This window comes from Oncorhynchus mykiss, chromosome 26 (genome assembly GCF_057628025.1).
Source record: "Oncorhynchus mykiss isolate SJ-2025 chromosome 26, ASM5762802v1, whole genome shotgun sequence".
NCBI lineage: Eukaryota > Metazoa > Chordata > Actinopteri > Salmoniformes > Salmonidae > Oncorhynchus > Oncorhynchus mykiss.
The window spans coordinates 5,713,768-5,740,846 of record NC_143047.1 but is presented as its reverse complement, the minus strand read 5'-3'; the positions used below and the strand labels follow the sequence as shown (position 1 = coordinate 5,740,846).

The following is a 27,079-nucleotide window of genomic DNA, read 5'->3' as shown; positions in this document are numbered from 1 at the left end:
ATATCTCATCCACTGTCTGGGTGGATTTGACTGTCCCCCCCCCCCCCCATTTGCTATGGTAGAGTACACACACACACACACACACACATTAGGTGGCCTTGGTGTGAAAGAATGATAACATGAGGGAGGTTGTGAGAAGTGTTTACTGCCAAGTCAAAGTTCAATAGGTGCCTTTCATTCCCCACTAATCCCAGCTCTCCGTGGCAGGTAAACTTTAGCAAATGAGCATGCCACGCTAGTCACACTGTCTGTGTGCCTTAGGTATATCGACTGAAAGGTTCAAGCTGCAGATGTGGCAGGTAAAGGGTATATAGCAGTATTACTGGTAGCCTGGTAGGCCTACTGTGGTGTTGATGGGGCTGTATTGCTTGGACCACATCATTGCTGCTTGTAGATGTTTTTTTTCTTTCTGGATGTTAGAGGTGAAAAGGTGTCTGAGAATTGAATAGCTTGATTGAATGTGGCTGTGACTGACGTGGTGGCCTTCTGTTTTTGGAGTATGAGCATACAGGTTTGAGTTATCACCTTTGTGCCCAATCGCATTTGGAGTCAGGCTGGGGAAAGAGGATTCAACAAAAAAAATCAATTTCTATAAAAACTGTATCAAAGCCCCATCCATTATTTTTTTTAACACTGCAATGAAACTGAAAGCAACATAATTACCTGAAAATCTTTCCTTCCCTCTCCGTTTCTCTCGTCACGTTGTTTGGGCGCATCTGTCGCCTTGCATTACATTAATGAAAAATGTAATGCAAGCGCATGCGGGCTGCGTCCCTCTCTGTGTCACCCACCGCCACCCCACGCCATTGAGTGGGAGGACACCCACCTCTCGACTCGAGTGAAAGGGTCAATCACTCATGCATGGCCTCCTGTTTTCGTGCCCGCGCACTGCCATGCTGGTCACGCTCTCCCTTCTCTCTTTCTCTTATCTCATTCGTTGCGCGCACTCCTCGCCCAGGACTCCTAACTGCCTGCCACCATCCGTTCCTTTTATCCCCCCCTCCTCCGCGCCAAGCCACGCTTTCATCATCATTTATTTAGTCGGTAATGCTGCTTCTATCCGACGTCACGCTTCGACTTCGCCATCTCCGGCCTCCGCTTGTCGCTCCCCGGAGTGGTTTTCGGCCGCAGAGGAGAGGAGCGGCGGCTTTTCTGGAGATGCGGGCGCCGGACTGCCACTGCCAGCGTTGTCATGCACTTCATTTGAGCTAAAAGGGGCCGAAGCAAGGAGCCCCTCCTTCGGGGGCTGCCCAGAGTAGCTTACGGCGATGAACCTGCACTCAGGGCGGGCGGCTGTGGCCGTGATGCGGATGATGGGCTGTAATAACGGGCGCTTTGCGCGGCATTTTCTCCACAGCGACTGCGTGGTCGAGGAGAAGACGGTGGTCTTGACCAAGAAGGAGAATGAAGGCTTCGGCTTCGTGCTGCGAGGGGCCAAAGGTAAGATGCTACCCTGGTCTCTCCCCCATTCTCCATATCCCTTTCTCATGGTTACGGTATATGTAGGCACTGCACATTAAACACGATAATAACAGCCTATGTATCTTATATGTCTCTATATGATACAACTTTAAAGAGATTAACATTGTATTTCCCACCTGAAGTAACCACAGGAACCCCTCCACTCTGTATGTCAGTCGCCTGTAGCTTACTGTATAATGTAAATGCATTATGAGTATATATGAGTCTGTCTGTCTGTCTGTCTGTGTGAGCGTCAATGTCTAGCCAGCCAGACACCATCATAACTGAAGCAGAAAAACACACACACACACACACACACACACACACACACACACACACACACACACACACACACACACACACACACACACACACACACACACACAGAGGGATAGAATGTTGCAAACACTTAACACTCAAAACATAATCACACTTACACACACACAAACAAAGACTAACTGCACCTCTGTCCACCTCTCTAGAACAGAGGCCCTCATGGGTCCAAATAGTTGGACCTGTTCCGAAATGGACCTGGGGCTTTCCCATCTGGACATGATTTGTATCAATTCATTTTTTAAATATAGAGAGAGACCCTTTCCGAACGGACCCGAGGACAACTAGATCTGTTCCACATAGACCTGGTCGGATCCAGACCCGATCCGAGTGAGAGAAGCGGTAGAAGAGTACATTTTTAAACTTCTTTATATTCTAGAGTTGATAAAGTGTAAGGAAGAGGGGGTAGAGAGACGTGAGGCTATAGCAGGGGCCGTGCTGTGTGTGTAGGCTACTTTGAGTGTGAGTGAGTGACAAGGGAGGAGGGAGGGAGAGACAGCAACCAAGCAAGCCGATGCGCTATATTAAACTAATAGCTGCCATAGCTAAGTTATTTATCATCCATTATGATTCTGAGTACCTGTCTTGACTGAATCTAGTTAAGCTTGCTAGCTAGCTAGCGCTGGCTAATTGAGGAAGTAAGCGCTTTCTCATCTTACACAGTTACAAACAACAACAACTCCATTCAGAATATAAAGTAGCAGCCTACCTGTTGGCTCTTGGTAATTGTAGCCTATTCTTCTCCTTTAACTTTTAATTCCATCACTTTAATTGCATCTTCCATTGATTAATATCTCCTAACTTTTGCCCCATACGGAGGCTCTATGACTGTAGTCTATTTTTTATTTATTTTTCATTGAACCTTTATTTAACTAGGCAAGTCAGTTAAGAACAAATTCTTCTTTACAATGACGGCCTACCAAAAGGCAAAAGGCCTCCTGCAGGGACGGAGGCCTTTTTATTTAATTTAAAAATAAATATAATAAAAAATATAGGACAAAACACACATCATGACAAGAGAAACAACACAACACTACATAAAGAGATACCTAAGACAACAACATAGCAAGATAGCAACACATGACAACACAGCATGGTAGCAACACAACATGGTAGCAGCACAACATGGTAGCAGGACAAAACAGGGTACAAACATTATTGGGCACAGACAACAGCAGTAAAGGCAAGAAGGTAGAGACAACAATACATCATACAACGCAGCCACAACTGTCAGTAAAAGTGCCCATCATTGAGTCTTTGAATTAAGAGATTGAGATGAAACTGTCCAGTTTGAGTGTTTGTTGCAGGTCGTTCCAGTCGCTAGCTGCAGCGAACTGAAAAGACGAGTGACCCAGGGGTGTGTGTGCTTTGGGGACCTTTAACAAAATGTGACTGGCAGAAAGGGTGTTGTATGTGGAGGATGATGGCTGCAGTAGATATCTCAGATAGGGGGGTGTGAGGCCTAATAGGGTTTTATAAATAAGCATCAACCACTGTGTTTTACGACGGGTATACAGAGATGACCAGTTGACAGAGGAGTATAGAGTGCAGTGATGTGTCCTATAAGGAGCATTGGTGGCCAATCTAATGGCCAAATGGTAAAGAACATCTAGCCGCTTGAGAACACCCTTACCTGCCGATTTATAAATGAAGTCTCCGTAATCTAGCATGGGTAGGATAGTCATCTGAATCAGGGTTAGTTTGGCAGCTGGGGTGAAAAAGTAGCGATTACAATATAGGAAACCAAGTCTAGATTTGAATTTAGCCTGAAACTTTGATATGTGCTGAAAGAAGGACAGTGTACCATCTAGCAATACTCCCAAGTACTTGTATGAGGTGACTATCTAAAGCTCTAAACCCTCAGAGGTAGTAATCACACCTGTGGGGAGAGGGGCATTCATCTTACCAAACCACATGACCTTTGTTTTGGAGGTGTTTAGAACAAGTTTAAGGGCAGAGAAAGCTTGTTGGACACCAAGAAAGCTTTGTTGTAGAGCGTTTAACACAAAATCCGGGGAGGGGCCAGATAAGTGTAAGACTGTATCATCTGCATATAAATGGATGAGAGAGCTTCCTACTGCCTGAGCTATGATGTTGATGTAAATTGATAAGAGTGTGGGGCCTAGGATCAAACCTTGGTGTACAACCTTGGTGACAGGCAGTGGCTGAGACAGCAGATGTTCTGACTTTATACACTGCACTCCTTGAGAGAGGTAGTAAGCAAACCAGGCCGAAGCTCCTCAGAGACACCAATACTCTGTAGCCGGCCCACAAGAATGGAATGGTCTACCGTATCAAAAGCTTTGGCCAAGTCAATAAAAATAGCAGCACAACATTGTTTAGATTTAAGGGCAATGGTGACGTCATTGAGGACATTTTAAGGTTGCAGTGATACATCCATAACCTGAGCGAAAACCAGATTGCATACTAGAGAGAATACTATAGACATCAAGACAAGTTTTTCCAACACTTTTGATAAACCGGGCAAATACAACAGTTAGGATCAGCTGGATCTCCCCCTTTAAATAAATACATTATTATTATTAAATAAATAATAAATAAATAAAGGACAAACCGTAGCTGCCTTCCAAGCAATGGGAACCTCCCCAGAGAGGAGAGACAGGTTAAAAAGGTCAGAGATAGGCTTGGCGATTATAGGGGCAGCAACCTTAAAGAGGACTGGGTCTTAACCGTCTGACCCAGGTGTTTTTTTGTGGTCAAGTTTAAGGAGCTCCTTCAGCACCTCGGACTTAGTGACCGCCTGCAGGGAGAAACTATGTAGCGGGTAGGGGAAAAAGAGGGAAGAGCATCGGGGCTTGTCGCATTTGAAGGGTTGGGAGATGAGGAAATGTTGGACAGGCAAGGAGTCATGGCTTACTCAAATAGGAATCCTGACTTAATGAAGTGGTGATTAAAAAGACTGCCGCGACTGGAAGGCCCATGGGGCGGCGCATAATTGGCCCAGTGTCGTCCGGGTTAGGGAGGGTTTGCCCGGCAGGGATATCCCTGTCTCATCGCGCACTAGCGATTCCTGTGGCGGGTCAGGCAAGGTGCACGCTGACTAGGTGTACAGTGTTTCCTCCGACACATTGGTGCGGCTGTCTTCCGGGTTGGATGCGCACTGTGTTAAGAAGCAGTGCGGCTTGGTTGGGTTGTGTTTCAGAGGACGCATGGCTCTCGACCTTCGCCTCTCCCGAGTCCGTACGGGATTTGTTGCAATGAGACAAGACAGTAACTACTAACAATTGGATACCACGAAATTGGGGAGAAAAAAGGGGGTAAAAAAATAAAAAAAAGCTCAGCCATGTGCTTCTTGTTAGTAACAACCACATCAACTTGAAGGGACATGGGCAACGGTGAGGAGGAGGGTTTATTCTCCAGGTCTTTAATCGTTTTCCAGAACTTCTTGGGGTTAGACCCACAGAGAGAGAACTGCTCCTTAAAGTAACTAACTTTGGCCTTCCGGATAGCCTGAGTGCACTTATTTCTCATTTCTCTGAACGAGAGCCAGTATGCGAGTATGAGTATGCGTGTGCCAAGCCTTTCGTCAAATGCAATTCTTGAGGTGGAGTAACTCTGCAAGATCACGGTCGAACCAGGGGCTGAACCTGTTATAAATTCAAATTTTCTTTATGCGGGCGTGTTTGTTAACAATATCACTGGGGGAAAAAAGGACGGTACAGGCGTCTTCGACAGAGGGGATCAAGCTGATTCTATACCAATTTACAGAGGCCTCTTATTGCCACTTTGAAGACTTATGATTGTCAAACAATTGCTACACACGCCACTCTCGTGAAAAGCAAAGAGCAGAAGGATAAATTATAAAAATGTTCTCTCTCTCTCTACTGCAGCAGTCACGTTCGGATCTATATGGATCCGTCTGGACAAGTCAGTCAAAATGACACATACCCGATACCCATAACAATCAAATCAGATCCTACCCAGACCCTTGACATTATTTAGAAATCTGGATATCGGGTATTTGGGTACAGGTGGATCTGTGAAGACCGCTACTCTAGTGCACACACGCGCAAATGCACACACACTCACACATCAATATCAACCTGCGTGTAGGACATGTTGTCAGGACATTAGTGCGATTGTCCACACATCATTTGATATTACACCACCCATTTGATGCTATCTAAAAATAGCCCACTGAGCGGCTGTTTTGGTTTCTATGATGATTACAGCCATGTCCTAATCCACACTGTCAAACGCTGTGAGGAGGCATTTTCTTATTGGTCTGCACTTTTGAGGTACATTTTCTACTGTCTGGACATCCTTGTTTTTTAGGGGGGGGGGGGGGGGGGGGGGGCAGACAGGGATAGAAGAAGAAAGTGACAGAGAGAGGAGGAGAACAATTTAGCCTAAAAAACAACAAGCCGAATGTACTAGAGTTGTTCTGACACTGCCATCACCCAAGGGAACTGAGCCAGCCCTCTTTATCCTCTGGCACTGTGTACTTCACACACACTCTCTAATGCTCACAAACACACACAACGGAAACACACAAAATCGCACGAAAACACACACACAGAAACAATGCACCGACTCTCACATAAAATCACAAATGAATGCTTGTGCATACATGCAGGCGCATACATGCACACGCATGTGCGCGCACACACACGCGCACACACACAGTGCCTAGCATCTCTCATACAGTAAAAGGATGATGTATTAGAAGTGTCACTTGTCACCATTGGTTTCTGGCTGCCACGAGGACACAATGTGAATATCACTGGCCGGTGGAAGAGAGGAGAAGAGAAGAGGTGGGAGAGGGGAAAGAGAGAGAGGGTGACAGGGGATACGGGTGAAGAGAGGGAGATGGGGAAGACGAATTAGACAGCAGTATAGGAGATGGGAGAAAGAGATCTTACTGCCCCTACCACCAGAGCAAACCTTGTGTCACACACACACAGACATTAGGACAGCAGTAAACTAATCTGGCTGTGTTGATGACAGCACCGTGTCTGCAGCCTTCCACCTTATTGAATTGGCAATGACCTTTGTGGTTTTATTGGTGATTAATGGATTATCCCTGCTCGTCTGTCGGTTGTTTGTTTGTCTGCTGACCACAAAGTCAATGCTAAACTCTGTTTAAAATAAAGCTGTGTGTGTGTGTGTGTGTGTGTGTGTGTGTGTGTATAGATCTGTAATGGGGCTAGATCTCCATAGACACCGGGTTGAGGAGGGGAGTGGTGTTCAGGATAAGGTGCTAGCCCACTTACCTTCTCTCTTTCTCTCCCATAGCGGACACGCCCATCGAGGAGTTTACTCCCACCCCTGCCTTCCCAGCCCTCCAATACCTGGAGTCGGTGGATGAGGGAGGAGTGGCCTGGCAGGCGGGGCTTAGGACCGGGGACTTCCTCATTGAGGTAAGTGTGTGTGTGCATGTATGCAGTTTTATGTGAGAGTGAGTGCATTGTGTGTCTGTGTGTGTGTTATTGTGCGATTGTGTGTGATTCTGTGTATCATACTACTATTCACTTCCTGTCCCTAACAGAGTTCTTTCTTCCTGCTGCTAGAAGCAATGAGATTGGTTGTAGAGATCCATTTTGGGATGAGTGAGAGCTGACTGGTGATGATATCTGTTGGCGCTTGAGTTTTTGGTTCATCTTGATCTTAGGTCCCTCTTTAATTTACAGACTGCTATTTACGTGTATTTAAAAAGCACACGCTAGTATGATCATTATGTAATAATAATGTTACAATTAAATGTGTCTTTGGGATTCTTACCACATAGCCCGACTTTGCAGCTTTTGATACCAGGTAGTTAGTTACCACTTGTCCTGTTTCTGCCCAATGCTTTGAGTTTCGGAGGGCTTTTGGATCAGACCAGTGATTCCCAAACTCTGGGTCAGGATCCACCACTAAGTCAAGGGTAGTCCCCTGTCTGGTGGCAGATGAACATCTGATTGTGTCCAGTTGCATCGGTTTGTTTATTTGTGGTGAAAGGCTTTAGGTGGGTCACAGCCAAGGATGTGGTGGGAAAAAGCTACATCCAGGTAGTGATAGCCAGCTTAGGCTAGCATCATACAATAACATGGCCTTCCTGAGACCTGAAGTACTGTTTTTTGTGGTTACTTTTTGTGGTCTGTTTGTGTGTTCTGTTTTTTGGGGATATTGGTTATGATGGTGCTGTTTTAGAATTGTTATGAACATAGATGTGTGTGTAACGAGTGCAAACAGTGCAATTGTAATCAGTGCAAGTGCTGTGGTTGGGGTTTGTCTTGGCTCTTGCTAAATAGATAATCTCTCTCTCTCTCTCTGCCTCCATCTCTATCTCCTCTCTCTCCCTCACGAGCTGTTACACACACTGCCCCAATCTTTCCCCCCATCTCTCTATTACAGCATCTTAAACACAGTTTACCCACTGGGCAAAAACTGGTTGAATCAGTGTTATTTCCACATAATTTCAACCCCAACAATCAATGTGATAATGTTGCGACAACGTGGAAAACTGATGGGATTTGCAAAAAGTCATCAATGTGAGGGCGGCAGGGTAGCCTAGTGGTTCGAGCATTGGACTTGTAACCGAAAGGTTGCAAGTTCAAATCTCTGAGCTGACAAGGTACAAATTTGTCTTTCTGCCCCTGAATAGGCAGTTAACCCACTGTTCATAGTCTGTCATTGAAAATAAGAATTTGTTCTTAACTGACTTGCCTAGTTAAATAAGTGTTGTATTTTTTTCACCCAACTTTTAACCTAAATCCAATGACATGGTGATGTTTTATTATTATTATTTTTAGACGTTGAATTCACTTTAGTTGACAACAATCAAACTAGACGTTCTACTGACATCTGTGCCCAATGGGTACAGCATCCTTGGTCTTACTTGATGTAAGACACTGTTTATGCCTCTTGTTCCTCAGACACTGCAGTTTTTGGCAAATCTCTCCCAAAATCGAGATTCTATATGGAGTGGGCTGCGCTGCATTACTGTGCCCTTAGCTGATGGGCTGATGGCTGATGGGCATCTTAAATGGCTGTGAAGCTAATTTGAATGAATATTGGATTCATTTTTTTATTATTAAATATTCAAATTCAATATTTATATATTCATTTTCGATATGGTAGATATTGTATTCAGTGACTGAATCAAGTTTACAAAATATAATTTAATGTTTATCAAAGTTTCAAATATTCAACTTCTCAGATGTATTCAGATTCAGTTTTTAAATGCAGTTCTCCAAATTCAGATTCAAAACCAGAGACAACATCCTGCTACTTTGCCAGCCAGGAACGGTAGTGGAGAACAGATAGAAGAATCAAATGCTGTCTGTTATAAACAGAAACTCCTGGTGGTTTCTGAAGCCAATGTACCCTTGCCGGAGACTTGAAACTAACAGTAACACATTTCTAACTCAAACGATGTCAAACTAACACGTCTTCCACTCTCAGGCAAGGTTCTCATGACATAAGCATAGATCACCAAACCACACTCTTTTATTGAGTAACCTTGCTGTCACGTTGGTATAAAGGGTCGGGAGACAGGCGCAGGAATGTGTAATAGGGTTTTTTATTACACCCAAATTACGGCGTGCCGTGTAAAGTCACGGGGACGAAGACCAAACAAACACCATACAAAACACAGGGTTGAAACACAAACAAAAGAGCGAGGAGTACCTCGAATAAATAACACTAGCGCACAATGATTAACACACGGGACGAGACCCGTAATCATCTACGCAATCCACAATGGCACGAAAAGCCAAGACACACAGCACAGGTACACACACGCACCAACGGACATTGTAACAATAATCAACAGGACACTGGTAAACCAAGGGCACCCTTATGCAATTACTAATCACTGGGAATAGGGGCCAAGTGTGCGTAATGAAAGTTCCGGAGGGATCCGTGACACTTGCTGGACATTGAATATTTGTATTAGTCTAGCAGGTGTGGAACTTTGAAACTCACTCAGCCTAAAGAGCCGCCCCCCCCGCACAATATGAAGAAGGTATTTTTCAATAGCATGGTGGGTTGGAATGCTTTAGAAAGGTGACCATGTGTGTTTGTGAGGCAGAGGTCATGAGATTGAGCCTCGGTTTTTGTATTTCTATTTATTAGGGATCCCCATTAGCACTTACATCACACATAAAACAAAAGATAGAACAGAACATCATATAACATTATTACACCACTACATATATACAATACAAAATGTATAACACCACCATACAACAATATTACAATGTACGTGTGTGTAGAGTACGTGTGCTAGAGTTTGTGTGCGTGTGTGTGTCTGTGTGTGTGTCTCTTCATAAGGTGTACTTTTATCTGTTTTTTAAAATCTGATTCTACTGCTCGCATCAGTTACCTGATGTGGAATAGAGTTCCATGTTGTCATGGCTCTATGTTGTACTGTGCGCCTCCGAAAGTGTGTTCTGGACTTGGGAATTGTTAAGAGACCTCTAGTGGCATGTTTTGTGGGGATATGTATGAGTGTCCGACAGACAGCTCGGTGCAGTCAGTTTGTCAACACTTCTTACAAAAACAAATCTCTCCTCCACTTTGAGCCGTGAGAGATTGACGTGCATATCATTAATGTTACTCCTCCGTGCACATTTAAGGGCCAGCCGTGTTGCCCTGTTCTGAGCCAATTGTAAGAGAGGCTTCCATGAAAGAACACCCTCTGTTTTCTGTTAGACAGGTAACTCTTTATCCACAATATAGCAGGGGGAGTAAAGCCATTACACATGTGTTTTTCCAGCAGCAGACTATGATCAACTATGAACTGAATCAGGGGGAAGCGGTGCTCGTTAAGCAAGCAGTGTGTCTTCCCTTACATTAACCTCCATATAGGCTTCAGCTAAGTTGGCTAACACAGTCCTCGGACATACAGGAGACCTAGTTCAAACCCAGGAGGTCACAAAAGCAAGATTAAATAGGGAGCGGAAAGGCTATGACAGGGCTATTGATTTGTATATTCTTATCGGGGCCAAATTGCGTTTTATTTTTGTATCATACTCCCTTCCCACGTGTCCTATGTGGTCTGTGATCATAATAGAGGGGAATAGAAAGGACGTCGATGTCCTGAGTCTTCGCTTTTAGGAGTGGGGTCATAATAACTTATAGCCAAAAAACTGAAAGGCAGTCGAGCGGAGGCAAGATCAGGGGGGACCATTCTAGCCAATGAGAGGATAGATATATACATGTGTGAACAACAGGCGCAGCAGTGTCCACTAGTTACCACAGCCACAAAGTCAACATTGCTTTTTGGTTTTAATTTAAGGTTAGGGTTAGGCAATAGGTTAGCAGTGTGGTTAGGGTTAGATGTAATACAAATTCTAAATTATGGAATTAAAATACAATTTATGTTGGCACTGAAATCGCTCCATACAAGCCAAGCATTTTGGGTATACTGTACTGAAAGTGGCTGCCACAGCAGTGGTGCTGACAGGGCTAAGTAAGATGGTGGTGGTTAGCCCAGATAAAGATTGTTAGCAGATTGCTACACTACATTGTCATTTCTCAAATGTAGCAGCTCCCCCCTCTCTCTTTCTCTCTCTCTCTCGCTCTCTCTCTCTCTCTCTTTCTCTCTCTCTCTCTCTCTCTCTCTCTCTCTCTCTTTCTCTCTCTCTCTCGCTCTCTCTCTCTCTCTCTCTCTCTCTCTCTCTCTCGTTCTCTCTCTCGTTCTCTCTCTCTCTCTCGTTCTCTCTCTCTCTCTCTCTCTCTCTCTCTCGTTCTCTCTCTCATTCTCTCTCTCTTCCACTCTAATTCTCCCATAGCAGTCCAGGACACTGAATATGGTACAGTACAGTACACAGATGTTCTAACTGTATCTCTCTGCCTGTGTGTTTTTGAATAGAGATAGAGAGATGGGGAGGAAGACTGTAATATAACGCTCCTCTCTCCCGGGTCAGGAGAGTGCTGTGTGTGACCACTGTATGTATGCAAGGGCAGCTGCTACCCTCAACCCCCAGGTGTGTGTGTGTGTGTGCGTGCGTGTGTGCATGTGTGCGTGTGTGCGTGTGTGTGTGTGTGTGTGTGCGTGTGTGTGCGTGCGTGCGTCAGTCAGATCTCTTCCCCACTGCTGCATATTCTGAGCATCTTACTGTCAACTCGGACCTCCTCTAGTGCCACACAAACACAGCTGACACAAGTACAACGTCTCTTACCATACCATAATTCTACCAGTGGACTGATGACACTATCTCTTTCCCAACTTAGTTACAACAAACCAGTAAAGCTAGTCTACGTCTTTTTAGCGCATTGCTAATAAACACTTTACTGCGTGACGTTCTTGCACTGTGAACGTGCTACGTTTGCCAGCTAGCTCAGTTCCCTGCTAATATAGCAGTCAACCATGCTTTCCCAACAGACCCCAGGTCTGTGCTCAGTGATATTGATGAGATCACAACCATTGCCCTTGACCCAATTATGCCTGAGTGAGTGGCCAATTTTCTCTCTGACAAGCAGTATTGTGATGATAGCTAGAGGGTCTAGAATAGCCAGTGCTGGAACCTGTTAACTTGTAACCTACATCCACTTAGAGCGATGGATATGCCGTGTTCAGCAGACTATGTTTGAGATTTACAATGCTAGACGAAGGCACTATAGCCCTATTCGGTCGGGATTAGTTTTACTGCGGGAGGTCAGGTAATAATGTATTACATGCACAAGCACAAAACACAGCAACCGTAATTTTAGTCCCTTCTCAATCTGCCATGTCAGTAATTTTCACATGGTGGGAGAGTTTATTTGTTTATTCAGATTCCCATTAGCTTCTGCCGAAAGCAGCAGCTGTTCTTCCTGGGGTCCACACAAAAATATAAAAGGCGACAAGTAACAAAACTCTGGTGGACTAGGACAGTCACACAAATTTCAAATGCAACGATTATACAGACAATGCAACTAGAGAGTAATGTGTGTCTAGTTTGTGTGCGTTAAGAGTGTTTGTGTGTGTCATTTCACAGTCCCTATTGTGCAATGAGACGTTGTTTTATAAAAAAATGAATTAGGGAATTTAGCTTTTTGCGTGAATAATTAGAAATGGGAGTTCCATTCGATCATGGCTCTGTATATATACATTTGTTTTGGACTTGGGGACTGTGAAGAGACCCCTGGTGGCATGTCTTGTGGGGTATGTATGGATGTCTGAGCTGTATGTTATTTATTATGCAAACAATCTGGAATTTTCCTCACAGTAATATTTCTCATACAAACTAGAAGAGAAGCAGTTAGTCTCTCATCGACCCTCAAGACGGGCATGCATGTTGTTGATGTTGGTTCTGTATGTGCAGGTGTGCTCTGTTCTGAGCCAGCTGCAGCTTTGCTAGGTCTTTCTTTGCTTCAATTGACCATATTACAGACAGTAATCAAGATGGGACAAGACCAGAACCTGAACAATTAGTACAGCTGATTTTTTTTTGTCAAAAACGCAGGACATCCTTTTTTATAACAGACACCTTCACACCAACTTTGTGAATATGATTTTGTATTTGTATTTATTAGGCAGCAGCTACTCTTCCTGGGGTCCAAACACATTAAGGCACTTACATCACATATAAAAAAAAGATAAAACACTACATCATATAACATTATTACACCACTACACATCTTCAATAGAACATGTACATGTGTGTAGAGTGCGTGTGCTGGCACATGTGTGCGTATGCGTGTGTCTGTACCTGTGTGTGTGTCTCTTCACAGTCACCGCTGATCCATAAGGTGAATTATAATTTTTTCTGTTGATCTGATTCTACTGCTTCCATCAGTTACCTGATGTGGAATAGAGTTCCATGTAGTCATGGGGATTCTGAAGAGACCTCTGGTGGCGTATCTTGTGGCGTATGCGTGGGTGTCCGAGCTGTGTGCTGCTAGTTTAAACAGACAGCTCCGTGCATTCAGCATGTCAACACTTCTTACAAAAACAAGTAGTGATGAAGTCGATCACTCCTCCATTTTGAGCCATGAGAGTTTGACATGCATATTATTAATCTTAACTCTCTGTGTACATTTAAGGGCCAACCGTGCTGCCCTGTTCTGAGCCAATTGTAATATTCCAAGGTTCCTCTTTGTGGCATCTGACCACACGACTGAACAGTAATCCCGGTGCGACAAAACTAGGGCCTGTAGGACCTGCCTTGTTGATGTTGATGGTGTTGTTAAGAAGGCAGAGCAGCTCTTTATTATGGACAGACTTTTCCCCATCCTAGCTATTGTTGTATCATCAATGACAATTTACAATCCAGGTCCAGGGTTACTCCAAGCAGTTTAGTCACTGTTAGCTAGATTGCAGCTAGCTAGATTGCAATGGAGCCCACTTCACCTGGAATAGCTAACAAACGTTTCCAGCACTGTAGAAGCTGTGTTTATTACTCTCTTATCCAGGACAATATTGACAATCCGTAGTTCCAATGCAGCAATTGTTTGTTTGCAGAGGATTACAGGAATGAGGTAGCTATCCTTAGCAAGCAAATTTCAATGCTTTACAAACTTTTGGGGAAAATGCAAATTGGAACTTTCTCCGTCTCAACTCCTGTGGCTGGACGCCGTTCGGGCCTGATGGATGTTTCCCCGCCTTGTCATCTGTCCCTATCCGAATGGCCTGTGCTACCTGGAACTTGCCTGCCGAGGTAGTCGTCTCCATCTGCTTTTCCGACAAAGAACAGCAAGAGGATTGTTCCAATCAGTGCTGGTCCCATGTCACAAGTCGTGGAAACCGAAGGCAGCGACATTCTTCTAAGGGGACTGAAGTGTCTGCGAGAGGTTCGGAGCAGCTTGACATAGGGGATAGCTTCACCACACTGCTACCTGATCTTTCTGCGTCTTCATCGCTGGGATTGCCTGTGTCTTTGGCGGCTGTGCTGACTCCAGCAGCGGCTTCGTCGCCGAGTTCGGCTCCTTTCCCTCTCTCTGGATCTGACGGACCACTGCCTGCTGTGGAACCTATCGCCGGGAGCAGCGGGCATGTGCTATGCTGCTTTTCGCGGGACTGTGAAAGGTTTAACGAATTGTGTGTGATGTAGGAATGGGCGGATTTCTCCATTGTATTGAGCAGATCAGTGGTGAGAAATGTCTCAGTCCCTGGAGCAAAAACGTTGTGCTTATCCAAGACCACAAATACAGGACATCAATAAGCTGCTCCCGAACATTTTAAACGAGCTTCAGGAAATTTAGTCTAGCATAGTTCATGTGGAATTCAATTACATTATGAAGGGCAGCTCAGAACAGCTGAAGATGGATTTTAAAGAACTGATTGGGTCTCTGCTTGACACCACCAAACGCCCCATAATATATGGCCATGTGCCCTCCCTAAATTATTGCCTTGAATGTTTAAGAAGACTATTAGCCCTCCATGGCTATGAGACTATTGCAGCTCTGTGGTTGTGACATTTATTGACAATTTTGATACCTTCTGGAAACAAAGCTCAATTTATAAGGAGGATGGGATCCACCCAAATCATTTGGAGGATGGGATCACCTAATTTATGTTCCCCTAACTCTATGCAGTAATCATGTGCCTATGAACCAAAGTTATACTGTTAGCACTGAGGTGGTGTGCCCTAGTAGGAAGTGTGTGCAGCTCTCCCTGCACTAACATAAATAATACAAGCATGTGTACTTCTGCTCAGCTTCTCAGTAAAGCAATGAAAACAGTCAAGCATTACAGAAAAGTGCTAAAAATAGCCCACATTGCCTCCCGGGTGGCGCAGTGGTTAAGGGCGCTGTACTGCAGCGCCAGCTGTGCCATCAGAGACTCTGGGTTCGCGCCCAGGCTCTGTCGTAACCGTCTGCGACCGGGAGGTCCATGGGGCGACGCACAATTGGCCTAGCGTCGTCTGGGTTAGGGAGGGCTTGGTCGGTAGGGATGTCCTTGTCTCATCGCGCACCAGCGACTCCTGTGGTGGGCTGGGCGCAGTGTGCGCTAACCAAGGTTGCCAGGTGCACAGTGTTTCCTCCAACACATTGGTGTGGCTGGCTTCCGGGTTGGATGCGCGCTGTGTTAAGAAGCAGTGCGGCTAGGTTGGGTTGTGTATCGGAGGACGCATGACTTTCAACCTTTGTCTCTCCCAAGCCTGTACGGGAGTTGTAGCGATGAGACAAGATAGTAGCTACTATAACAATTGGACACCATGAAATTGGGGAGAAAAAGGGGTAAAAATAAAAATAGCCCACATTAACATATTTAGCTTACAAAACAAGGTTCATGAAATCAATAATTTGCTATTTACAGATGACATTCATATTCTGACATCTCTGAAACTCACTTAGATAATACCTTTGATGAGACAGTGGGAGCGATACATGGTTATAAGATCTACAGAAAATACAGAAATGCCATTTATATTTAGAACCACATTCCTGTAAACTTAGAGAGGAACTCGTGATCAGTACTGTTGAAGTAATATGGCTACAGGTTCATCTGCCTTACTTAAAGCCCATTCTGGTGGGAAGCTGCTTTAGAACACCAAGTGCTAACAGTCAGTATCTGGATAACATGTGTGAAGTGCTTGATAATGTATGTGATATCAAGAGAGAGGTATGATTTCTTGGTGATTTAAATATTGACTGGCTTTCATCAAGCTGCCCATTCAAGAAAAAGTTTCATGATTCATATATACAGTGCCTTGCGAAAGTATTCGGCCCCCTTGAACTTTGCGACCTTTTGCCACATTTCAGGCTTCAAACATAAAGATATAAAACTGTATTTTTTTGTGAAGAATCAACAACAAGTGGGACACAATCATGAAGTGGAACGACATTTATTGGATATTTCAAACTTTTTTAACAAATCAAAAACTGAAAAATTGGGCGTGCAAAATTATTCAGCCCCCTTAAGTTAATACTTTGTAGCGCCACCTTTTGCTGCGATTACAGCTGTAAGTCGCTTGGGGTATGTCTCTATCAGTTTTGCACATCGAGAGACCGACATTTTTTCCCATTCCTCCTTGCAAAACAGCTCGAGCTTAGTGAGGTTGGATGGAGAGCATTTGTGAACAGCAGTTTTCAGTTCTTTCCACAGATTCTCGATTGGATTCAGGTCTGGACTTTGACTTGGCCATTTTAACTCCTGGATATGTTTATTTTTGAACCATTCCATTGTAGATTTTGCTTTATGTTTTGGATCATTGTCTTGTTGGAAGACAAATCTCCGTCCCAGTCTCAGGTCTTTTGCAGACTCCATCAGGTTTTCTTCCAGAATAGTCCTGTATTTGGCTCCATCCATCTTCCCATCAATTTTAACCATCTTCCCTGTCCCTGCTGAAGAAAAGCAGGCCCAAACCATGATGCTGCCACCACCATGATTGACAGTGGGGATGGTGTTTTCAGGGTGATGGGCTGTGTTGCTTTTACGCCAAACATAACGTTTTGCATTGTTGCCAAAAAGTTCAATTTTGGTTTCATCTGACCAGAGCACCTTCTTCCACATGTTTGGTGTGTCTCCCAGGTGGCTTGTGGCAAACTTTAAACAACACTTTTTATGGATATCTTTAAGAAATGGCTTTCTTCTTGCCACTCTTCCATAAAGGCCAGATTTGTGCAATATACGACTGATTGTTGTCCTATGGACAGAGTCTCCCACCTCAGCTGTAGATCTCTGCAGTTCATCCAGAGTGATCATGGGCCTCTTGGCTGCATCTCTGATCAGTCTTCTCCTTGTATGAGCTGAAAGTTTAGAGGGACGGCCAGGTCTTGGTAGATTTGCAATGGTCTGATACTCCTTCCATTTCAATATTATCGCTTGCACAGTGCTCCTTGGGATGTTTAAGGCTTGGGAAATCTTTTTGTATCCAAATCCGGCTTTAAACTTCTTCACAACAGTATCTCGGACCTGCCTGGTGTGTTCCTTGTTCTTCATGATGCTCTCTGCGCTTTTAACGGACCTCTGAGACTATCACAGTGCAGGTGCATTTATACGGAGACTTGATTACACACAGGTGGATTGTATTTATCATCATTAGTCATTTAGGTCAACATTGGATCATTCAGAGATCCTCACTGAACTTCTGGAGAGAGTTTGCTGCACTTAAAGTAAAGGGGCTGAATAATTTTGCACGCCCAATTTTTCAGTTTTTGAATTGCTAAAAAAGTTTGAAATATCCAATAAATGTCGTTCCACTTCATGATTGTGTCCCACTTGTTGTTGAATCTTCATAAAAAAATACAGTTTTATATCTTTATGTTTGAAGCCTGAAATGTGGCAAAAGGTCGCAAAGTTCAAGGGGGCCGAATACTTTCGCAAGGCACTGTACATTTCTTGAATCTTGTTTCTTAGGATACATATGCTAATGTGGGCTGTTTTTAGCTTTTTTCTGGAATGCTTGATTGTTTTTATTGCTTTACTGGGAAGCTTAGCAGAAGTAGATATTTTCATGTTATTTTTGTTTGAGCTGATAGTGCAGGCTGAGCTGCAACCATTGGACTTTCTACTAGGGCACACCGCCTCAGTGCCAACAGTATAACTCTGGTTCATAGGCACATGATTAATGCATACAATAGCTGTAGAATCAACAGAGGCATTCAGGGCAGTTAGCGGGACATACATTAGCTTACGTTGTGTCTGCCAACGCCCCAGGGATAATGTACATTTGCTGCAGCATTATGACACCTCAGCAACACAATGGTAGGGATTAACTGAGTTGTGCTTGGGGTCATTGATAAGTCCAGGAGTCAAGAGGATTCAGCTGGACTCCGTCATTCCTGTAGAGCATATTCTGTTTCCAGAAAGTGCCAAAGTTATCTGTAAAAGTGATTCAAACAGAGCTACTGCAATATTTTAGCCATGCGTGTAATGCCAGTAGCCTGAATCATTCACACTCGCGGCCTAACGATGGTAGCAGACCTAAAATAATTGCCCGCTTTTTTGGAATCTTTCAGTGCTAGAATCAGCTCTTAAAAATTCATTTTCAGAAGTTCCGAGCTAGCCCTCCTAATGTCGTCTGACACCACAGGCTGCTTCCGACCATTCTACGACAGCTGCCGGGAGTTGACGCTGTCGTAGAGCGGTCGGAATAAGCCTTTTAATGTCCTGTACTCATGCTCCAGGATATCACATGGTTTTTTGCCCCGGGAACCATTGTGTTTCTTACCATAGAACTCGAGATGACGAGTTGAGGAGGTTTGGCCATTCTTTCGCCTCGAGTTGTTTCGCAAAAGTATTTATTCCCTTTTTAGTTTTATGTGTGGCATAAACACAACCCGTCAACAATGTTTTAATCTGATTAGGCTACTTCAAAGTCTTCTGTAGGCGACCTGCGCACGATCGTCCACTCCACTAATTCCAGCATCCAAACTGTGCATTTGATGAATGGAAAGAGGCATCTGTTACAAAACACCAAAAAGATGAATGACATTCAGAGAATGTCAAGCCAAGTCTTCGATAATGAGTACAAGGTAAGGAGGGATGTATTTTCTGTTTGTCAAGAATTTCATACTCTTTGATTGTGATGTTGAAAATGCAAATCATGATGTTGAAGTGCCTGAAGTCGCTAATCAGTATGCAGTTATGCTTTGCTTATTGATTGTGTGGAGCATTGGCACAGGAACATGTTGGTGGAAAATTCATTGCATATATTTTATATAATTAGAAATATAGCATAAAAATTTTGAGAATCTGATTTCCCCCTAGCTGATCATTGTCTGCAGCCAGCTCTGATTGTAGTGTAATGACACAGGCAGGGAGAGTGAGCTCGTCTGTTGTGGTCAACGAACCCTTTACCTTCTGGGCCGTGCCACAAAAGCATGCTGAAGTGGTTAAGTCAATTTATTTTTGGTATTAACATTCATTTTTTTGTCAATTCAATGGGGGTTTGCATATACAGAGTTTAACCTAGTTTGGATAATAACATAGGAACAAATTGATGCTTAAATCTCTGCCCATTGCCTCATTCATGGGGCAATATGACACTTTGTCATATATTAACTTTTCCAGTGCCTATTTCTCTTTTAAAAGATGAATCCAATGTTAATGAGCCAATGTATTTATAAACTGACACATGTCAATTAATTAAATGTCTGCATGCAGTTCATAGTTATTATTGATATTATTTACACTTTCTCCAAACTGAAAGACAATATTAAGTTATCCCTAGACAAGTTGAAAAATCTCCACGCCTAGAACAACCTCCATACTTCCGTTATAATGGTCAATTATGACCGACCAGCTCGATTCAGTCTTATGTAGCTACATTTGAAATTGTGTTTTTTACAATGGACAAAAGTAGAGACTCAGAGCTAGAAAATGGTATATCATACACTACAGCTGAGGAACAATAGGAAAGTAATTCTGCTTTGGAAATTGATCAACTGGTAACCCCACTTTTGAGAAAATGTCCCTTTTTTGGTATACTGCCAAGAGAGCTCCTCTTTGTCTACACCCAGACTTTGGTGCAGATCATGTTGTTCTTCACATTACTGTCTCTGGTAAACACACACCATATCAAATAAAATCAAACGTTTATTTGTCACATGCACAGGATACAGGAGGTGTAAACGGTACTGTGAAATGGTTACTTGCATAGTGGAGTCTTTTGTTTAGACATGTAGCTAGCATTTGGAATCAAACGCCTAAATTGTCTCAATTTCCCAAGCTATCATACTCTGCTTTCACCGAGCATTCCACTGATTTCGAAACTCTGTCCTTCAGAAAGTGGAGAGCTATCTTTCAAAAGAATCTGCATTAGAAAGGATTACCTACAAATACTGAGTAGCCTATTATTGACAGAAGCTTGCTACATGGCAGACCAATTCAAACTCATCTCTTGGCATGTCCAGCCCATCCATTATCTCAGCCAATAATGGCTAGCAGGAAGGTTCCTGACTTTTTCCGTGGCTAAACCAACTAGGCATGTAATTTAACAATTTTGTTCATATTTACAGATTGCATACAAGTTTGTTATTAAGGCTCATGAAAGTTCACATGTTCCATATGGCATTTCTGCCAAAAAATAAATAAAAATATATTTACATTATTTTATTACGTTCACATCGCTCTCCTGTGAAGTAGTGATGTGCGACATACGCCTAGTTTCCTAAAATGAGTCACAATTTTGAATAAGATAAAAACAAGAATTACAGGGGGCAGTTTGGTAAAACTAATCCCAACTGAATTGTCCACTGGAAAAACAAACACACTTGCGCAATAATTACATAACTGACGTTCTATAGTAATACAAGTCCCGTGTAAATGGGGTTTTAGTTGCAACACAATGTATATTTTTTTTTTACCAACCTAGTGGGAAGGGTTGAGGACTTAAATGACACGCACACTCCAGGAAATGTATTTGCTACATTAGGTCATATTGGACTCTTTAGACAAGAGCTCTGTTAAAGCTCAAATTCTGTAGGAGATGCTGTATAAAAAAAACCAGAAACAATATGACTTAAACAGTATCAACAGGAGAAAGCATTTAAAATTCCTGCCTGTCCCAGCTCAAGACAGATGGTCCGAAGAGACACAGGATGTGTGTTTGCGCTCGCCATTTAGAGGGCCAATCAGGCGGGCTTGTAGCTTCCCTGCTGAAGCACAGGGGTGTAAAATGAACACAGGTTCTCTTAATTTCCCAGGGTGCACCTGGAGCAGCGGCGAGCCATTCCATGCCTTTAGGCAGCTCTACTACTGAGGAGATTGAGACTACAAAAGTTGTCCCACAGCTGGCTAACTCACGCACGCACGCACACACACACACACACACACACACACACACACACACACACACACACACACACACACACACACACACACACACACACACACACACACACAAACACAAACACACACACAAGAGATTAAGAAAATAATCAGGTGAATCTAGTATTTAGCTCTTAGCATTGGGTCACATCTTGGTTGTTTGACAACAACATTGATAGACACAAGCTGAGGTTCAGCTAAAGTATTTGAACCTGGGTTGTGGGAATGGCATAGTTGCGTTAATGTTGACAAAAATGTTGTGCTGTTTATTGCCAGACATGAAAAGCGTTGTGTTTGGATGTGTTTCATCCCCTCCCTACATGGCTATTAACTTATAATGGGCATGGTACAGGTATTCCAGACTTGTTACACCCTCACTAATATTCAAATTAGTGTTAGCCGGCTAATGTATTGATCTCTGTGAAACTCATTCCTGGTCTAGAGTCTTCTGGCCCACTAACCTCTCACAGGGTAACTGTTAGTTGTTGCGGGATGTGGTTTTAATGTGGTGAGTTACACTACCCTTCCATTACACAGATCAATACTGTAGCTCTCGGGGAATATCAGACAGCTGAGAGTCACACACACACACGCTTGCATGCATGCATGCATGCACGTGCGCACACACTCACACACAGTACACGCACACAGTCTTAAAATAGCATCGGGAGTGGATACGATCGTATCACATAAATAATTTAGTCACACAGACACAATCAAGATCCCGCAGGAACACATTGCTGTTGTGGGAACTCCTTTCATCTTCTTCAAAAAGGCACAGAAACACACACTGTCAAAACCTGGAGTAATAATAAACCGTTAGGATGGCTGTCATATTGCGAGAGATTAAATGGGTTACATTTGTGAAAACACCATAGATGAAAAACACAGAATGTCAACCCAACCCCTTTAATAATAAATGGTACTTGCCTTTTTTCCATACAGCAACACCGCACTCCCACTTAGAAAGGTTACGCAGGGCAACGGTCATCTGGCAACGGACGGCGCATAGTGCCCGCATGCATAATGCCGATGATAATGATGCACGCGGAGGGAGAAGCCTTCTGAGCATGTGCGTCAGAGAGACACTCGGTCATCGGCAGAGAGCGCGGGAATCGAACCTTATCGGTCAGGTCTGAAACCCTGGGCTCAGAGGAAGGAAATAAAGGTCGGAGTAGACCGATGTTATTTCACATCATTCCAAACCTTGTTTGTTGTGTATCACTACACCTTTTATTCAGAGGAGGTTGTGGGCACTTTAATTGGGGAGAACGGGCTTGTGTTAATGCTGGAGCGGAATGAGTACCAAATACATCAAATGGTTTCCAGGTGTTTGATGCCATTCCATTTGCTCCATTCTGGCCATTATTATGGGCCATTCTCCCCTCAGCAGCCACCTGTGCTTTTATTATAGATCATTAAATTGTTGGCTGATAGTTCATTAACTTAATATCATTACAGAAGCTATGGCCTTTGCTTTGGTACCTGATATGATGCATTTTAATGAATAAATATACATCTGAGTTATAAAGCATTGATTCAAATCCATTATATTAATGGCATACTGATGTATAGTGTAAATGCAACTACAATGATTCACCCTCATCACCCTTATCATGATGTTCCTTTCTCAAGAATATTCGAAATCATCCAGTGTGTGTGTGTGTGTGTGTGTGTGTGTGTGTGTGTGTGTGTGTGTGTGTGTGTGTGTGTGTGTGTGTGTGTGTGTGTGTGTGTGTGTGTGTGTGTGTGTGTGTGTGTGTGTGTGTACTCATCCTTTGATAGTTCCGTGCTCAGCAGCATGATTCATCAGAATCCAGATTCTTCTAGCTGGAGTTGTGCGTCATCACTACAAGCACACTCATTCAGACACAGAAAGATTCACCATAAATACACAAACAAATACACCACGATGCATACTCACTAAACATTTACACACACATCATTTCTCTCCCTTAGGCACACAAACACACACAGTCAAACACACAATGATGCACTCACACACTCTGGAAAGCAGGTAGCGTTTAATGAGGCTACTTTGAAGTCTCCCTGTTCCCGCTTTCATCAAGGGAATACACACAAACACACACCATAAGATAAGAGGCTGTGCTTCTAATCTTCCACAAATGTACAGCCCCTCCATTATGGGTTTAACAAGTAACCTGCCTGCATTCAACATAAAAGCCCCTCTTACACAACACACTCATATTTTCACACACTCGCTCTCTCTCTTTAAAATAATACCTTTAATGAAATCTCTGGATCTCACTGTCTCTCTCTGTCTCCCCGATCTCACTGTCTCTCACTCACTCACTCACTCACTCACTCACTCACTCACTCACTCACTCACTCACTCACACACACCACATACACACACAAACACACACTGCTCCCACACTTGTTATCCAAAGACAGTTCAGTAGTGTGTATGCTTTTCTGTACGCTCTCATGCCTGTGGTCCTGTAATAAGGGAGATAACACTAGTGTGAATAGACTTTGTGTTTGGTTCATCTTTGAACGGGCATGACCTTTCTTCGCTGCAGGACAACCAACTTCCTCATAATGATCACTTAAAGGCAAAGTTCAGGATTTTACAACTTAATGTTAGATGGTTCCTCACTCTGAAAGTAGTCTATGGGCCAAGATAAACTGTTCTGGTTCAGTTTTCTTTAACACTTGAACGACTGTGCTTCAAGGGACCCCCCTTCAAGCTAATGAGCAGTCATTCTGACTGGAAGATCTAACAGTGTAATTAATAAATGTCATATATGCTATCCCAAAAATAATAATTTGGTTGTGTTTGTGAATGTCCAAAAATGAGAAGAATTGCAAAAATTCTAATTAATGTAACATAAATGCTGATGTAGTTTTTTTTCTTGAGATGTAGGGTCTACTCTCTCAGTGATGACATGTTGTGCTGATAATTGGCCTGTAGCATTGTCACCAGCTTGTTCCATCCAAACGGTGCCGTCCCTTCCTCTCTCCTCTTTCATTTGGTGGTGGTGCGGGCACTGGCTCAGTACGCACCGTTATGGCTTTTTTGTGCTTAATCCTCAGAAGTGTATGTTTAGGCTGAGGCTCAGAATCAGAAAAATAATCATCAGAGATGTCATGATTCATTTCTTCCCCACCATCTGAGTCGGTTTCATTCAGATTTTCTTTACAAGGTGCAGCATGGGCACCCATTCGTCTTGGTCTTTTTTCTATTGTAAATTATGCATGATCTCGCTGTGTACTCCAAATAGGCCAGATTAGACTGATAAGACTGCTTGAATTCTGTGGACTGATACAGGGTACCTACCATTTTGAGATTATAATTTTTGTCATATTTTTTTAATTTCACCATTATGTAACCAGGTAGGCCAGTTGAGAACAAGTTCTCATTTACAACTACGACCTGGCCAAGATATAGCAAAGCAGCGCGACACAAACAACAACACAGAGTTACACATGGAATAAACAAACGTACAGTCAATAACACAATAGAAAAAAAAGAGTATATATACAGTGTGGCGTGAGGAGGTAAGGCAATAAATATGCCATAGTAGCGAAGTAATTACAATTTAGCAAATTCACACTGGAGTGATAGATGTGCAGATGATGATGTGCAAGTAGAAATACTGGTGTGCAAAAGAGCAAAAACATCCATAAAACAATATGGGGATGAGGTGGGAAGATTGGATGGGCTATTTACAGATGGGCTGTGTACTGCTGCAGCGATCGGTAAGCTGCTCAGATATCAGATGCTTAAAGTTAGTGAGGGAGATATAAGCCTCCAACTTCAGCGATGGAGCGCGTGCTACGGGTGGGTGTTGTTATGGTGACCAGTAAGCTGAGATAAGGCGGAGCTTTACCTAGCAAAGACTTATAGATGACCTGGAGCCAGTGGGTCTGGCGACGAATATGTAGCGAGGGCCAGCCAACGAGAGCATACAGGTCGCAGTGGTGGGTAGTATATTGGGCTTTGGTGACAAAACGGATGGCACTGTGATAGACTGCATCCAGTTTGCTGAGTAGAGTTGGAGGCTATTTTGTAAATGACATCGCCGAAGTCGAGGATCGGTAGGATAGTCAGTTTTACGAGGGTATGTTTGGCAGTGTGAGTGAAGGAGGCTTTGTTGCGAAATAGGAAGCCGATTCTAGATTTAATTTTGGATTGGAGATGTTTAATATGTTTACAGTGTAGCCAGACACCTAGGTATTTGTAGTTGTCCAAATATTCTAAGTCATAACCGTCCAGAGTAGTGATAATAGTTGGGCGGGCGAGTGCGGGCAGAGATTGGTTGAAAAACATGCATTTAGTTTTACTAGTGTTTACTAGTTGGAGAGCAGTTGGAGGCCATGGAAGGAGTGTTGCATGGCATTGAATCTCGTTTGGAGGTTTGTTAACACAGTGTCCAAAGTAGGGCCAGATGTATACAGAATAGTGTCGTCTGCGTAGAGGTGGATCAGGGATTTTTTTTTCTCACCTTTATTTAACCAGGTAGGCTAGTTGAGAACAAGTTCTCATTTACAACTGCGAAGATAACTGCCAAGGCGGAGCTTTACCTAGCATGGACTTGTAGATGACCTGGAGCCAGTGGGTCTGGCGACGAATATGTAGCGAGGGCCAGCCGACTAGAGCATACAGGTCTCAGTGGTGGGTGGTATAAGGAGCTTTAGTAACAAAACGGATGGCACTGTGATAGACTGCATCCAGTTTGCTGAGTAAAGTATTGGAAGCTATTTTGTAGATGACATCGCCGAAGTCGAGGATCGGTAGGATAGTCAGTTTTGCTAGGGTAAGTTTGGCGGCGTGAGTGAAGGAGGCTTTGTTGCGGAATAGAAAGCCGACTCTAGATTTGATTTTAGATTGGAGATGTTTGATATGAGTCTGGAAGGAGAGTTTACAGTCTAGCCAGACACCTAGGTACTTATAGATGTCCACATATTCTAGGTCGGAACCATCCAGGGTGGTGATGCTAGTCGGGCATGAGGGTGCAGGCAGCGAACGGTTGAAAAGCATGCATTTGGTTTTACTAGAGGGCTGCACAGTACTGTCTTTTATTGTTGGCGGTTATGATACCTTTTATGATACCGTTTAGTACCTTGAGCGTGGCTGAGGTGCACCCGTGACTAGCTCGGAAACCGGATTGCACAGCGGAGAAGGTATGGTGGGATTCGAAATGGTCAGTGATCTGTTTGTTAACTTGGCTTTTGAAGACTTTAGAAAGGCAGGGCAGGATGGATATAGGTCTGTAACAGTTTGGGTCTAGAGTGTCACCCCCTTTGAGGAGGGGGGTGACCGCGGCAGCGTTCCAATCTTTAGGGATCTCGGACAATACGAAATATAGTTTGAACAGACTGATAATAGGGGTTGCAACAATGGCGGCAGATCATTTTAGAAAGAGAGCGTCCAGATTGTCTAGCCCAGCTGATTTGTACGGGTCCAGGTTTTGCAGCTCTTTCAGAACATCTGCTATCTGGATTTGGGTGAAGGAGAAGCTGAGGAGGCTTGGGCAAGTAGCTGCGGGGGGTGCGGAGCTGTTGGCCGGATTTGGGGTAGCCAGGACGAAAGCATGGCCAGCCATAGAGAAATGCTTCTTGAAATTCTCGATTATCGAGGATTTATTGGTGGTGACAGTGTTTCATAGCCTC

The 27,079-nt window shown here is 43.6% G+C and overlaps 1 protein-coding gene across 1 annotated transcript in view; it reads left to right on the top strand.

Moving 5' to 3' along the window:
- Positions 1-27,079, top strand: part of LOC110506082 (SH3 and multiple ankyrin repeat domains protein 2-like) — a 182,180-nt gene that overhangs the window by 117,059 nt on the left and 38,042 nt on the right. The window contains exons 15-16 of the mRNA XM_090223390.1: positions 1,358-1,440; positions 7,051-7,175. Of these exons, the coding sequence (XP_090079516.1) occupies positions 1,358-1,440; positions 7,051-7,175 (208 nt within the window). The remainder of the gene's footprint in view (positions 1-1,357; positions 1,441-7,050; positions 7,176-27,079) is intronic.